At 44.5% G+C, this 17,122-nt stretch overlaps 1 protein-coding gene across 1 annotated transcript in view; it reads left to right on the forward strand.

Moving 5' to 3' along the window:
• SDK1 (sidekick cell adhesion molecule 1) overlaps window positions 1–17,122 on the forward strand; it is a 2,061,301-nt gene that overhangs the window by 1,840,835 nt on the left and 203,344 nt on the right. The window contains exons 36-37 of the mRNA XM_069209963.1: window positions 10,895–11,010; window positions 11,638–11,824. Of these exons, the coding sequence (XP_069066064.1) occupies window positions 10,895–11,010; window positions 11,638–11,824 (303 nt within the window). The remainder of the gene's footprint in view (window positions 1–10,894; window positions 11,011–11,637; window positions 11,825–17,122) is intronic.

A 17,122-nucleotide genomic window follows, 5' to 3' on the forward strand; every position in this document is an offset into this window, starting at 1 on the left:
ACGAGTTACTTACCTTCGGTAACGACTTTTCTGGTGGATACATTAGCTACCTGTGGATTCCTCACGGTCCCACCCGCCTCCCCGTTGCCTTTATGGTCTTGCCAAGTAATCCTTGAGTGCGCTCCTCTTGGTCTTTGAGGGTGCAATAGATGTATATATAATATATTTATATATATATATATGTGTATATGTGTATATATCTTTATGTATATACTTGGTGTGTGTATATATTTTAAAAGAGAGAGTTTTATATATATATATATATATATATATGTACATAAAAAGATTTACAGTTATTCATACAATGTGGTGTATTTTACAATATAATGGATGTTGCCTTGCTCTTTCATTGCATTGCCTGGTTGTTCTCATGCACGTAAAAAATGATTGGTACTGACGTCTGCACGTCGTCGAGGACCTCTTATTGCCTGTATGACGTCAGACGGCGTCGCGTGCGAGACAGTGACGTCCTCGTCGACGTGCAGAGACTAGTAAGAAGATTTCCGTCGAATGCTGGCGCCATGGGAGTATTCATGAGGTGAGGAATCCACAGGTAGCTAATGTATCCACCAGAAAAGTCGTTACCGAATGTAAGTAACTCGTTCTTCTTGTCCGTAGAGACAAAAAAGCATAATATTGCTGGCTTACGATCCGTCCCAAAACGTTTGTTTCTGTCCGCCTCCTCAAGTCATTACTCAGAATGATGTCCTCAGCCATTCTCATGCTGCCTCTCAGAATGAGACCCTTCCAAGAGCATTTGGACAAACAGTGGCTCCAGGTAACAGGATCATTCCACAACTAATTAGGATCACTCCGACCATGAAAAAAGGCACTTCTCTGGCAGTCCTCCAACAATCTCTCCTTAGGCCTGACATTCATCTCTCCACTTCCAGATTTAATTCTCACGACGGATGCCTCTCTGGAAGGTGAGGGAGCCAATCTTCAGAAGCTCCAAATAAGTGGCTGATTGAGTGTTCCTCTTTTCAAAATACACATCAGTTTCATAGAATTGAGAGAGGTTTTTCTGGCACTCAAGTCATTCCTTCTGATGATGCAAGCATCATCAGTACTCATACGAACAGACAACACCACCTGCGTGCATTACCTCAACAAGCTGGGAGGTACCAAGTCTCACATTCTATCTCTAGAAGCTCAGAGTTTGGAAATAGGCCCTCCTGCACCGTATCTCTATCAAAGCACATCATCTTCTGGGTATAAATAACAATCTAGCGGATACCCTGAGCAGAACCAGCCAGTCCTACCACAAATGTGAGCTCAGTCAGCCAGTCCTCGACTCCATTTTCCAGAGGTGGTGCACACCGGCTTTATATCTCTTCACCTCACAAGAGAACCGAAAATGCCAGTCCTTCACCAGCTGGGAGCTGCAGAGAAGGTCATGGAGGAATACATTTTCGATAAGATGGTCAGGGATCTTTTCTTATGCTTTTCCCCATACCCTTTCATCTTCAGGCTTCTAATGAAAGAGAAGAGAGAACCATGCGGTCTGATCCTCATTGCTCTGTGCTGGCATCGGCAGAGAAACATAGAAATTCACTGAAAAAATCAAAGGTTACAGGGACGTTTAGTTAGGAAATAGAACTGAAAAAAAAGTAGATATTCACTTAAAAACAATGGTTACAGGGAAGTTATAATTAGGTTCTGAATTTACTCGCAGAAAACCAGAGAAAGTCAGCAGTTATAGTTATTTCAAATAACTATAACTCGCGATCTAGGGTAACTATAACTTGCGCCCTCGCAGTGCACTATCTACCCCAGATATTACAGCACTCATTACAACTTTTATAATGTCAATAAAAATATAAATGAAACATTAGAAGTCAAATTATTGAATAAAAAACTGTACATGGCAACAGTGCAAGTTATAGTTATTTTGGGCCGCAAATTATAGTTACTTTAAATAATTGTAACTATAACTGCTGAATTTCTCTGGGTTTGTGCGAGTAAATTCAGAACCTAACTATACTGTTTTTGTAACCTTTGTGTTTTATATATATATATATATATATATATATATATATATATATATATATATATATATATATATATAGAAATATACCCACACACACGTATATATATATATATATATATATATATATACTTACCTTGCATTGTAAAGGCAGCACGCGTGGTAAAGGCAATGTGTAGTAAAGGCATTGCATGGTAATGCTTGCGTCATAAAGGCTATTGAGCTGTTATATATTGAGATTCCACTCAACAAGCATGGATGGGCAGACCAGGAGCCAGACACATTTTACATCAGTTCCTTGGTACTTTGAGCAGACGTACATGGAATTGAGATTAATTCAGCAGTCTCCTCACTGGGAAATGTTGGTCCAGAATCTGATTTGTTTAAGTGTTGGGCTATATTCAGAAGGTAGTGTGCCATTGGAGGAGGGGGAGCCTTGCAACCCTTCAAACTTAAACCTTATAAATGTCAAGTGTGAAGTGCGTTTTGTCTGTTTGATGGTTTTCAGCAGAGGAATGGGTTTTCAGACCCTCCACCTCATATGTGCCAGCTGTAGCTATGTTGTCAAGTAGGAGAAGTCGGTCTGGACTTTACCAAATGACCTAGATGTTTACATCAGTGCTTAATAGGAACCCGTGGTTTCCGGTGCTGGGTACCGGAACTTATTTTTGAGGGCCGGCTCTTATTTTTCTGCCGCAAGCATTTACTGAGAGTAAAAGACACAAGGGAAAGACGGAGGAAGAGAAAAACAAAAAGTGCCACAAATGGAGAAAGCAGAAAGCTTTTAAAGTGAGCTGAAGGGGCAGGAAGTGCAGTAAATGTATTAAAGAGGCCTGAGATGGCTTCAGGATTACTCTGCCTCCGTATTCGGTGCTTGCACATTTAAATGCAGTAGCACCGTGTTTCAGACGGGAGCTTTGGGCACCGGCACTTTTTTATTTACAAGTTAAGCAATGGTTTACTTGTCAGTCCTTCCAGTGCGATGTTTGCGAATCTTGTGTTTCTCACCTGGACTGGGATATTTCTGTTCTAACAGGAACCTGTTTGTGCTCCCTGTATCCTGTTTGGAATATATGTGCCCCTTCCTTACTATGCTTCTTTTGTTCGTTGCTGTAACATCCAAGTTTGACTCAGCTATGAGTTTTCTTTCCCAAAGCCTCCCTGTTCCTTTCTTTTCGCTGTTCTTCTGGAGTTGTTTGTGAGATTAGGTTTCCATACCTGAGCCATCTTGGAGGCTCTCTCCTCCACAAGGTCTCCTATTGCACAGTGCCTGCCATTGACAGGCCTCTTGCTGGACAATGTGTGTATCAAACTCCGTGGCATAGGGGAATGTAGACCGACAGCAGTCCGGAAAGAGATGGATCAGTGCTTTCTTTGAGCCAGTGGTTTCTGGTGCTCATCATCAGCACTTACTTGTCAACACAGGCACTTATCGCGGCCTACTATATGGTGGTGCTGTTCGATGTAGAGATGAGCACAACTACAATTGTTTATTAATTCAAAATACATGCCAAATGGCTAATACCTGTCACCCGAGCTATTGTTATAGCTCTGGGGCCTGGAACAGACTGAATTGTCACACTTGTAGGAGTGTAATTGTTAGTAGTTGTCTTGGTACTGTTGGCACCACAGGCAGGCACAATATGTAGTGCGAGCTGTGCTGGCCCGAGGAGGGCCCTGGCACTTACTGTTTAACAGATTAAGCACTGAGACGGATAGACAGGTCATCAGAAAGGGGCGCACCTGTAATGGAACAGCTCGGTGGTGCAGACCCTACCGATGCCTACTTCCTGATTTCATTGCCCCTTAATTGTAGCCTCTTCCTGTTTATAGACTAAAATGGTACCATCATGTGGCACCCGCGGTGTTTTTTTAGCCTTTCTTTTCCAGTTGGTCCATGATTCACTGAGTGGCATGGAAAGTCATTGCTTTTGCAGCCCGCCTCTTCCGTCTCGTGCATTTCTGACATTTCGGAATTGTGAAGGTGGATGCGGGCTCAGGCCTCGGAAAGCGGAGATATCCTGGTCACTAAGTGGTTGCGTGGTGCACTCTGCAGTGCAGAAGCAAACATCGGAGCTGGGATGGAGAAAGAGTTGCTCTCGTCCTAAAGGGCGCTGTAAAACAGAAATGCTTCCTACGGAACACAGCCTGAATACAAAAGACCTTGTTGCTGCCGCGTCATCCTTCGAGCAGTGCGGAAGCACCGAGGTCACGCTGGCTGAAGAAAATTCTACTGCCGAATCCGCCTAGATATTTCGATTTAGAATAAGTGGTATATATATATATATATATATATATCCTTCTTTCCGAGAGACAGGGTGTGAAAGAGTAAACATAATTTCTAAAGGGGACTGAGGTGGGGTGTTAGGGTCACATAAAGCTGCAATTCAGATGTATCTGTCATTTCTCGTACCTGAAGCACCCAGGCATTATAACATTCGAAGCAGAACATTTACCTTTTGAAAAACTTGCCCTTTTCGGATGCCCCAATCAAGTTTAACCCTTGCTTTATCTATATCTATACAGGTATATGTCCTGCCTTTTACCTACATAGCACCCTGCCCTATGGGTTAACTAGGGCCTGTCTTAGGGGTGACTTATATGTAGGAAAAGGGGAGTTTGTGGCTTGGTAAGTACTTTTAAATGCCAAGTCGAAGTGGCAGGGAAACTGAGCAGGCCTGAGTCACGGTTAAGGGGCTACTTATGTGGGTGGCACAATTAGTGCTGCAGACCCACTAGTAGCATTTAATCTACCTGCTCTGGCACATGTAGTGCACTTTACTAGGGACTTACAAGTAGATTAAATAAGCCAATTGGGTATGAACCAATGTCACCATGTTTTAAGGGAGAGAGCATATGCTCTTTGGCACTTGTTAGCAGTGGTAAAGTTTGCACAGTCCTAAACCCAGCAAAAAAGGTGTCCAAAAAGTGGAGGGAGGCAGGCAAAAAGTTAGGGGTGACCACCCTAAGGCTGTCAGGTCTAACATATATATATATATATATATATATATATATATATATATATATATATATATATATATATATATATATATATATTAAAATATCGACCAGACGGGTAAATACTGGTCACTTTACAACTCTACCAAACACAGGAAAACAGGCCTCACCTGAAGCTCTGACTAGGGACATCACCGATGTCTGTGACACCTGACTCCACCGCAGCGCCTGTGGCCCTGTTGTGTGAACGTGACACTACAAAGTCACCTCATTGTTTCTTGACCCGCAGGACTCATCGACCCTGCTGGAGCGTAAAGAACCAACATCTTGCTGCCAAGGGAACAAACACCTCACCTCACCTGCGTGGCAGTAAGGAACCAACGACTTACCTCCTACGTAGCAGTACGGAACTGACGCCACACTGGTTCCAGTGATGCTTCATCTCCCCGTCTCCGTACCATGTCTTTGACTCTGCTACGTTTCTAAGTTACCGTAATGTAGTTGGGGTCTGTGCGAAGCCCTGAACTGCACCACACTGCCCCACGAGTGGCGTTGGACTGTTGGGAACAACTCCATCACGACACCATGATAGCACCAGTTGGAGCTATTGTGTTTTTTAAGTGCTTGTATTGGAATTTATTCTTTCAAAATTCATATCTTTGCTTGTGTATGTTGGATTTTTGTTGTGTTGGTTTTGTTTTACTTATATCAATATTGGCTATTTCTCTAAACTGGTGTGGTGTCCGTTTGTGGTGTTTTCACTTTGTCACTCTGTGTGAGTACAAATCCTTAACACATTGCCTCTGAGATAAGCCTTACTGCTCCTGCCAAGTTACCAAGGAGGTGACCAGGGGTTAATTTAGGAGTGTCACTCACTCACCTTGACTAGAATGAGGCTCCCTACTTGGACAGGTGTAAACTGGCTGCCAACTAAAGCCCCATTTCCAACAAGTAGCACTAACTAGTGGTAAAACTGCTGTATCCTTATTTTCAATTGTACAACTTTACACTTACTGCATTTTGTATCCCCTTTTCTATAGTTTCTACTTTTAATGCAAAGCATCCAGTTCATCAGGCATTACATGGATCCAGTGAACCAAATCCCATGCAAACTTATCAACTTTCTGAAGTTACCAGCCCATATAAAAAAAATCCCTATTGCAGTAGGAGCAAATAGAACTTGCGGCAAGCAGGGCATTATTTAGTAGAGTTGCCTCAAGTGACCACAGTGACATGTAATCCTAATTTGAGAGCTCTACTAGCCAGCAGCTTAATCATTGGGCTCTACAATGCCGAATAGACCAGAGTGGACCTAAAGATCCTGTAGTTAAGGTCATTTGGTTAGTGTTGTTGGCATTCCTTTCCGTAGGGCAAGGCTGATCGGTGTGAATCCTGACACTCAAACTACAACAGTTCACTGTTGTGAACAAAAGAGTGGGTGGGGATCAAAAATGTTTTGCTTTGAATCTGTGGTGTTTAAACCATAGACAAAGTAATTGGTGTCTCAGCAGATTATACTGTAGAAGAAGAAAACTGTGCCAAAAATAGATGTTCTGGGCATGGGGACATCAGTAAAGCATGAGTGAAAACTCCAGCATAGTCCTAGAACAGATTGAAAGCCCCACCTGATGACCAGTTTTCCACAAGAGAGATACAGTCATCATCAACTAGTATTTCCTTCTTCAGTAGCCTTTACCATGCTTACCTATTCTACTCAGAATGCTTTGAAAGGTAAAGCACCATGAGTTTGGCAGTCTTTCTGGCAAAATATACTTGATCTTTTGAATCTCCGTAAAAGATTTCCTTCCTTTCTCAGGACTAACGAAATGCTTATCTACCCAAACTTGGCAAACTCGAATCTTCATGTCTGGAGATTAAAAAGAAAGCATAGCTTTATTTGAGTCATATGTGATAGGTCTCCGTAGCATCTACCCTGAGCAATCTCTTCTAGTAGCAGGGTGAATGGTAGTGTGTCGAGAAAATGAGACCTTTATTGCAAACCAGATTGTGACGCCTAAACTTCTAAATGGATGGTGTTTTGTTATCCTTGAGCTGCATCCCTTTACACATCAGAGATAATGTTGTGCTGTCTGATTATTATTATGCACTTATTCCTTTTTATTCCAAATGTTGGAGTTATAAGAACTGCCCCAAAAAGACAAAATATATTTTCCCTCATTATAAGCGATTCAAAAAGCACCTTGTTTTTCAGAAAGTTGGGCTGTGAACTAGGCAAAATGTGCCCTGCATCTTAACTGGAAGGAGATCACCCATAAAATTACTTTTTCAGGTAGACACCTGGGTGGGTATAGACTACATTGCATGGGTATAGACTTCATTTAGGGGTAGAAACTGACTTTCTTCTGCTGGAAACCCTCTCTGGCAGCTGATGTTTCAGAAGTAAGCATGCATTTAGTTTTTAACAGATGTTGTCTGCTTTGTTTCCTACTCACTATCTGAGACTATATTACACCATCTCCAGTTTGGGAACAAGTATTGACAAAGCCAGTAGGTGTGGTGTTCGCCACCAGACATTTGGGTTTGCCAGTACTCGTATTTCACATGCTTTTTTTGCAAAACATTATTGTAGGAAAAGCTGTCTGCCCATCATAAATCTAAAAAAGAAACACTCTGTTATCAAAAAGCACACATTGCCATAATCATCTTTGGCACATAAGTGAATTAGTTTGTGTGTGAATGTGCTCCTTGTGAAAGTGGAGAATGCTGTCACTCACAATGAAGTTAGCTAATGGGCCATTACCCAATGCTGTAGTAAGTGGAAGAGAAATGTGAATGACACAATAACAGACCAGTGGAAGAGGATTGGTTGAAAACCCTTATAAATAAATATACTGCATGTATAATTTTAGTAAACTCAAAAGGCATGAGCACTAGACCGAAAGAGAGAGTTTAAAGGGAAATACGTATTGGCCATCATTGTGGTACACAGTTGAATTAAAACAGTGCTTGATGTCATTTTTGCTACTTAAGGGAGAGAGGAGAACAAATCTAAAGCAAACTCAGCCCCCTATGTACAAAACACTAAGTAGTTTTAAAATTGCCATCGGGTGACAGCGAGTGGCAATAATGGGCAGTGTCAGATCCTTGAAGAATGTTTGTGTACAGGGCGACACTCCCATTCCTTCCCTGGTTTTGAAATGACGGTGAAACTCAGGTTGTTCCTAGGTGTGTTACCAGTATTGGCAAGTATGGTGGTTTATGGATTTCCTACCTCCACATAGTCATTGGCAGAGAGGTGGGGTGGTCTTGAGTGAAGTTAAGTAAGGGATCTGAATCCTGACCAAGGCCAATTACCCATAGTGGCAGTAGGAAGGCCGAAACATGTTGAGGATAGCAGAAAGGGGGACAGAACACTAATTACCCAGGTACACCCCAAATCAGTTTTTAACCCTGCCAAGGGGGCCCTGAATAAATTAAGGAGGGTACCTTCTTAGGTAGTTTTAAGTTTATTCTGCACAGTGGATCCCTTGTAATGCTGGGGTATTGACTCCAAAAATATACTTTGCTCCACCCTGAGTGTTGTCTGCGCCAGAGTGTTGTAACACACCCTATGATAAAGCATACCACTGTTTACTGGGTGAGGGCAATTTTAAAACCATTTGGGGTTTCCTACAGAGGGTGCTGAGTTTGCTTTAGATTAGTTCATCTCTTTCCCTTTTTTATGTGTTAGGATATTTGTTTGGGAGGACAAGGGATGACTGTACCTCTCGCCCCTTTCATTTTGTGAGTGAAATTTTTGCTAATTATCCAGTCAGTTGTGGAGGATGGTGGCACTTTCAGCAAGAGTTGAGAAGAATGTGCTCCAGGCGCGGTTCTCAACGCAGAGTCTAGCCTTACATTCCATGAGTCAACACTTGTGCAAAAATGTCAGTCAATGAAAGCTTGGGCAGCAAAACTAACTTTGCATAGTTACATCGGTATTTGAAGGGAAAAATACTTTACCTAACAGAACTCCTTAGCCAGTAGAAAATTGACTCATCCAGAGTCCAGGTTCACACAGCGATAATTCAGGGCCATAAGGAGTCAGTATTGAGACTACTTTTAAACGGGCAACACCGGCAGTTGTTCTACCTTCAGTGTTCCTTTCAGGGTCACTCTCTGTGTTCCGTACTCCACCTTTTACCATGCCCTGGCTGCTTCTCCTCCCAGCCCTGCTTCTTCTTCCCTCTGGAACACTCGTCTCTACCGCCGCGCCACCCTTTGGAAAGGCAACGCACCAATTCCGCTGGAGGATTGATATGCGCTCCGCAGCTGTAGCTGTTTGCCCCTGCCCCACGCGCACCTCTATCCCTCATGTTTATTGAAAGATACTTACAAGTAAATGCACGAGTGCCGCCGTATGGTCTTGGAACAATGTCTGCCTATATTTGACTTTCGCATTCAGCCATACAACAGCGGCCCTGCAATCGACCTGCCACTGAAATGTGCAAAAAAATCATTACCTTTATTTATGCTTCGGATTATTAATGTGGCTCTTGAAATTCAACCAGTTCGTTTTCATAGAATTGTTTTTTTTTCCCTTGTGTTTTTTTGGGTGAGATGCTGTCGTTTAATGGAGCGGTAAATAAGAATTTCTGATAATGAGCCCGAGCATCTGTCACAACAACCTGGCTCTAGTTATTAACATTTCCATTAACGGCGGGGTGGGCAGCAATAATATGTAAACCACACATTTAGGAACACGACAAATAGTTGGTGTCGAGCTGAGTGGCTCTTAATTACTCTTTTATAATATAACAGTCGGGAGGGGGCAGGGGGGGTCATTCAGCGTGGAGTAACAAAGAAACAAATATAGAGGGCCGACGCTGCCCACGGTGCTCAGTGGGTTTTCTCTCTAAACACAAATTCTGTCTGGAAAGCAGAGACAGCAGGATCCACCCTAGATATGTCCAGTTCCATTCAGTCTCAGTATTCGTTGTAGAGACCGTTCGTCATAGCCTGCTTCGCAGCTGGGCACGCGCACTGCGGCGGAAGGCAGCACAGGAAGTGACGGGCCGCCTGTGCCGCTGATGGCCAGAGGTGCCGACTCAAGTGTAGCCCAGGTTATCTGTGCCTAATGGCAGTAATAATGCGACCAGACGGCTTTCTAAACGCACCCTAAGAGTAGGCAATTGCTGTCAGAGGTGGAAACGGAAAAAAAGCAGAAGAGGGATGTAATAAGGAAAGGGATTGATTGCTAAACACAAAAAAAAAAAATTGAAAATCCCTCTGTTTCACGAATGGGATTAAAAGAAACCACGCAATCTCTGAATAACTCTATGTAAGTGTTGTATTTTGTGCTTCCTCTCTGAGCCTTCGTATGGACATAGCGTTTATAAACATGCCTTTTATGTCCCATGAAATCCGCTTTCGAGTGCTTATGCAACCCATGGCAACAGGCTGCAATGGTAATTCATAATTCGAGTGCACTGACCTCTGCGGGGCTGAGATGGCCTTCAGAAAAACAGATTATATTGACATGTTTAAAATATCTAGCAGAATTGCCCATTTAGGGAACAATACAGGTACAGCAGCAAAGGCAATTGACCGTACCCTGGAGCCTAATGACGAAGAGTTGCTTTCAGCCGTGGAGCCTCGGCAGTAGGTGGGTCCATTTAACCTGATGCCAGACACAATTTATCGAGCTGGAATAAAAAAGGGTTCCATCAAAGACAGAGAAGCGATGCTCCTCTCTAGCTCTGGTGATGTCTCAGAAACTCTTGTCTTCCAGCAGACTCAGTAAATGTGTTTGTGGACTTTGTATTAAAGGCTGCAATTTATTTTATTGGACACCAGCACGACAGCAAAATGAACAAATAACTTTTTCCATTTCGTCTAGTTGCCTACTTCACCCAAATGATATTCATTGGTAATGTTTTCTGCCTCCCCAGAAGTGAAGGAGACAACAAAATCGTGCTTACAGTTTTGTGATTTTTTTTCTTTCTCTAGCCCCGGTGATGCCCCCGTTAAATATCCAAGTGAATCCTCTTTCTGCAAGCCAGCTGGAGATTACCTGGGACCCGCCGCCTCTGGACAGCCAGAACGGAAATATACAAGGTTACAAGGTATTAGTTCTCTCACTTTCAGGCTCTTTCATCAGTTCAAGGCTTCTAGTGTGGTATCGATACTGCAAAAATGATTCCAAAGCAAAGATCAAAAGTAGAGATCTCTTACATGAGTGCACGCCAGTTGATCTTCATGATTACTTAAATAATATACACACAATTATGTTTGTTTTTTATTACCACTTTGTCGTTTTTTATTTATTTATTTTTTTCCAAAGGTAAGGAGTACCTGCAAAATGCAAACTAGTCTGTTTCTCTACAACAGCAGTTCATTTTTTTGATACTGATGGACACTTTCTACATCCCAGTGGTGTACCAAAACTTGAGGGGTCCACCTGCAAAGTTAATGGATTGGCCCCCACTCCCGAACCCAGTCCCGCCCGTGCACATTGCCATCTGTGCTGAGGGGGCCCACTGGAGCTCTGGATTCCTGCACCGAGGGAGCTATAGGGTCTAATGTTATGCCAATGCTGCACTCAAGAACCCACAATTTCATATGGAAAGTTGAGCTCAGGCACCAATGACCTACAGGAACAATTAGATAGTGGCATTTAAACCATGTTAAAGGCAGAAATGCTCATTTTGTACTCGGTAATCTACAGAAGGCTTTCTTTCTATTTCCACCAGATTTATCATTGGGAAACTGTCAATCAAAATGAGACGGAGAAAATGAAAATCCTGTTCCTACCAGAAACTACTGTCCGGCTTAAGAATTTGACGAGCTACACCAAATACTCAGTCAGTGTGTCTGCTTTTAATGCTGCAGGTGACGGACCCCGAAGTGATGTCAGGCTGGGAAGAACACACCAGGCAGGTATGGATCAAGTCCAATATTAATATGGGCGATATATAGCACAAAATGAACCAGCATTACACATCCTGACTTTTCATTGGTGTCATTACATGTACCCTGCCCCCTATCTATAAGCAGGGTATGGGTTCCTTTTTGCGTGAGTGTTAGCATGCAATTAAGCAATTTTAAAACTAGACTGTTGTTTAATTGCATTTCGTTTATATTTATCTCTAAAATATACAATTCATGAAAGCAAAATGCTAAGAACGGGTCTTTTGTGCCCATATTGGCTCTTACAACTGCAGTGTGTCGATTCTGTAATTATATACCTTTTAAATTCATTGTCAGATCCCCTTCTCTCACTCTCCATACAAAGCAAAACAATGAGTGGGTTAAATACCCAATTTTAAAAGTTAGCTTTAATAATGCTTTATAGCAGGCTATACCGGCTATTAGAGGCTCGTCCCAGCATTAAAGGCCCAAACCGAAGGTAAGGGCCTTTAACAAGGGAGTGGGCCTTTAATAGCCAGTATAGCTCAGCTGTGGATGACTATAAATCTTTTAGAACATTCCGCCTCATCAGTGCAGAATGTTCTTGTTAGACTTTTCATCCTTGGCGTGGTCTCCCTTAACTTTTTGCCTCTGTTTCCCAGATTGTTGATGTGTGCTGGACTCTGATTTTGCTGTTTTTGTTACTCTGGGCACTTTACCACTGCTAACCAGTGCTAAAGTGCAAGTGCTCCTTTACAAAATATTTATGTCATTGGCTTATCCCTGATTGGCATATTTGATTTATTAGTAAGTCCCTAATACAGTTATTACAGGTGCCCAGGGCCTGTAAATCAAATGCTACTAGTGGGCCTGTAGTACAGCACTGGTTGTGCCACCCACCTAAGTAGCTCTGCAATCATGTCTCAGACCTGCCACTGCAGTGTCTGTGTGTGCAGTTTTACCTGTAAATTCGACTTGGCATGTCTACCCACTTGCCAGGCCTAAACCTTCCCTTTTTTTACATGTAAGTCAACCCTAAGGTAGGCCCTAGGTAGCCCCAAGGGAAGGGTGCAGTGTGTGGTTAAGGTAGGACATATAGTAATGTGTTTTATATGTCCTGACAGTGAAATATTGCTAAATTCGTTTTTCACTGTTGCAAGGCCTGTCCCTCTGATAGGTTAACATGGAGGGGTACCTTTAAATCTGATTAAAGTGTAGATTCCCTTTGGGAGCGGATGGACATGTGGAGTTTGGGGACCTTGAGCTCCCATTTTGAAAATACATCTTTTAGTAAAGTTGATTTTAAGATTGTGTGTTTGAAAATGCCACTTTTAGAAAGTGAGCATTTTCTTGCTTATACCATTTCTGTGACTCTGCCTGTTTGTGGATTCCGTGTCTGGGTCTGTTGAACAGTTGGGCTGGTTGCACCTCACACTAGACAGTGACACAAAGGGAGCTGGGGTGTAGTCTGCATTTCCTGATGAGCCATCTGTGCTAGGAGGGAGGGGAGGAGTGGTCACTCACACCTGAAAGGGCTGTGCCTGCCCTCACACAATGCAGTCTCCAACCCCCTGGTGAGTGTCTGGGACCTGGCCTGGGCAAGGCAGGATTTCACATTCAAGAGAGACTTTGCTTTGAAGTAGGCCTACTTCAAAGGAGAAAATAGGTATAAGAACGGCACCCAAAACCGCAGACATTAGAACACTTCTGGAAACCAAGAGGAACCTCTGCCTGGAGAAGAGCTGAAGAGCTGAGGAAGGCCCTGCCTGTGACTGTGCTCTGTGGAGCTATCCTGCAGTTGCTGCTTGTGCCAGAGTAAGAGGGCAAAGACTGGATTTTGTGTGCCTTCCTCCTTGTGAAGATCTCCGAGGGCTAGATGTAGAGCTTGCCTCCTGTTGTTTGAAGTCTCAGGGACAGCAAAGACTTCTCTCTGCCAGCACCTAAAGTCTCTGGAGAGACTCCTACTCTGCCAAGTAGTGCCCATCCAGTTCATGGGATCCTGAAAGGAGAAGCTGGCAGCCTAAGAGGAAGAAATCCACGCACAGAACGCCGTGCGAGGAAAAGATTGACGCAACTCCTATCTGCAGCCGAAAAATTGACGCAGCACCGGCTGAAAATCAACGCTTGCCTGCAACGCGACCGAAGAATCGACACATGGAGCTGGAGAAATGACGCACAGCGTCGCTGACGGAGGCTGGTGAGATCGCAACCCGTGCTGCATGGTTTTTAGATCATTTTGAGGCTGTATTTCCGACGCAAACACCGCTGGGCGTGTAAAAACAACGCAAGGCCTGCCTGGACCAGAGAGTGCTGACCGGATCGACACATCGCTCTCCTGGTGAGAGAAGAAACGACGTGCCCTGACCAGACGGAAGCAGAAACGACTCAAGGTCTCGCTTGTGAGTGAAATCAACGCATTGCAGGCACTTTCTGACATACACTCACCCGTGCGGGGTTATTTTTGACGCACCCAAGGTTCATTTTCACACTAACAGTGTTAGTGTGTGTTTAAAACTACATGAAGACTCTTTTTGCTTACTATTTGATAACTTGACTTGTGTATTGTGGATTTTTGTCGTTTTGGTCTTGTTTTGTTTAGATAAATATTCTCTATTTTTCTAAACCTGTGTTGTGTCATTTTGTAGTGTTTTCATTGAGCTACTGTGTGTGTTGGTACAAATACTTTACACCTAGCCCTCTGAACTTGCGCCAAGCTACCAAGGGGGTAAGCAGGGGTTAGCTGAGGGTGATTCTCTTTTACCCTGACTAGAGTGAGGGTCCTTGTTTGGACAGGGTGTAACCTGACTGCCAACCAAAGACCCCATTTCTAACAGTTCTAATTAGTAAAGCAGAGACCTCAGTGATTCCAAGGGGGTTGAAATCCCCTCGGGCTCTGTGAGGCCTTTGTTCACAGCTGTTGCTGTGTGAGACAAACATTGGATGTTGAAGCTCTGGGCTTAGACCAGCCATTAGAAGCCTCCAATGGAGTGTTCAACACTCCAGTCTAATAATGTGTATACTGGTATTTGAATAGCACAAATCTAGCTCCAGGGTAAATTAGTAATGGAGGCCATTGGCGGGGCACCGGAAGATCATATAAAATCTCATACATCAGGTGTTGCTTTGCATATTTTACATATGTTTGCTTTACATCTCACCTGTTTACATTTTTAGGAGGAGATGTGATTTGCCCTGAATCACACAATTTTGGGCCAAGTGCCAAAGTTAAGATTAGTACCCTTGTTTGAATGTCCGTATTAACCAGTATTGGATAATTTATTGATTCACATGCTGAAATCAACCCTGTTGTTGAGCTGGGAGTCTCCCAGTAATTCTTTAAGTAAGTAGTACAAAGCTAGATTAATATTTGAACGTTTAAAATGACCAATTTAGTAACAAATTCACTTCATTTAAAAGAAACCAAACTTCAACCAATCAGGAGACAGTTGAACTCTCAGGGGCCGCCATACTTCTTTATTCTTTTACTGTATGTCATGTAAAGGGTGTTTCCTTCAGCCCTGTTCAGTTTTTCCCTCAGAGAGAGATTTTTGTTTCTTTACGTTGAAGTCATTTTTTAATCATATTATCATCAGCATTAACATGGCTCACCTTCTGGTGATTTCTTCTATCTTGTCTCTAGAGCGCATTGTGATGCGAATTGTGAAGGATTGTTTCAGGGGAGTGTTGGTTAATATTGATAGCAACCCAAAAGGATGATGGTTGGTGTGCTGAAACATTTCAAACACTCACCACTAGTCACAAATCTGGGTTAAATCCATTGTTCTTTTGCTCTCCATGCACCAAGTTTGGACCCAGCCATTTGCAAGTCAGTCTTGATTTTGCTCCCCATGGAAATGGTCCAGCACGACCTGCCATACCAGGTCCTTCGTGGACCGGAAACAAGCAGCCTAGAACTAGTTTTGGGATATCACCCCCTCATCAGCCAGGCCAGCTTGAATCCAGTGGCACAGCGAGCAGGCTTTTTGTAGGATTAATATTGATAGTATGTTTTGTTTAGTTTAAAGTCACACATTTGCTTGAAGGGTTTTAATATTATATAGTTTGGCTCCTTCGTGTGAAGCTTTTTCAATGGAGCAAAGCCACCTATCTCATAATGCCTCTCGTCACGCCCATTCCGATCTGCATTCTTTCTCTTGAATGTGTATACCACCGTGAAAGAAAACTTTGCTTGAACCCGTCCAAACATTATGTGAAAAGAATTTATGAGCTGAATTTAGGGCAAATTTTATAATTACTGCTCTAAGGTGTCACTTGTCTAATCCACTTTATCTGTAATTTTGATTTTGGGGCGTGGCCTAGGACCCGGAGATGGCGCACGCCTGAACTCTTAGCTCCGGAGGGGCCGGCGAATAGAAAGTCAAAATCGTGCCTTTCCCGGGCCGAATGAGGTCCAGGCTGCGGGGCGAGACCAGAGGAGGGGGCCGAGCGTGTGTGGGCCCCTGCGGCGACCCCGGGGGTGCCGAATCTGCCCGTCGGGGACTTCGGAGTCTGCGGGTCTGAGCACGTGACAGAGGCCGCGGCCTTGCGTGGTGCCGAGAGCCGAAGTGGTGAGTGCACGGACGGCACAGAACAGCGGGAGGCGCCGAGCAGGCTCTCCGGCAGCGGCGGAGGTGCTGGCGGGGGCCAGGGGGCCCAGGTGAGATCGCGCACAGCTGAAGCGCACAGAGACTGTGCCACTGGAAGCGGGCGGCCCCGGAATAACAGAGGGGGCAGGAACGGGATCGAGGTCGCGGCCTTGGGCGGGGCCGTAGGTTGAGGCGGCCCGGAGGCCTTGCGTGGACCAGAGGAGAGGGCCGAGCGTGTGTGGGCCCCTGCGGCGACCCTGGGGGCCGAAGTGGTGAGGGCCCAGGTGAGATCGCGCACTGTGGAGGCGCACGGAGACTGAGACACTGGATACGGGTGACCCCAGAAGAACACAGGGGGCAGGCCCGAGATCGGGGCCGCGGCCACGGGCAGGGCTGCAGGTTGAGGCGACCCGGAGGCTGAAGAAAGCGGAGGTTGCCGGCGGAGACTACGAGCTGGGGTGGAGATGCCATTTGGGTTCTGGTGGCCCAGCGGAAGTCGCACTCTGACGGGTGGTGAAGTGGTGCTACTCTGGGCCACGGACGAGGCCCCTAGGAAGGATTGGGGACGAAGCGAGGCCAAGAGCGAGAGAGAGGCAGTGTGGATCGATTTCGAGGTAGCGACGGGACCCGGGGTCAAACTGCGGGGCCGCTTGACTTGAGGTGGGCCTTTGGGCCCTGGTACACACCGAAGAAGCGGAGAGAACGAGGGATAACGGGACCTGGTTGACCCCTGCAGACACCG

This window comes from Pleurodeles waltl, chromosome 10 (genome assembly GCF_031143425.1).
Source record: "Pleurodeles waltl isolate 20211129_DDA chromosome 10, aPleWal1.hap1.20221129, whole genome shotgun sequence".
In the NCBI taxonomy this organism is placed as follows: Eukaryota; Metazoa; Chordata; class Amphibia; order Caudata; family Salamandridae; genus Pleurodeles; species Pleurodeles waltl.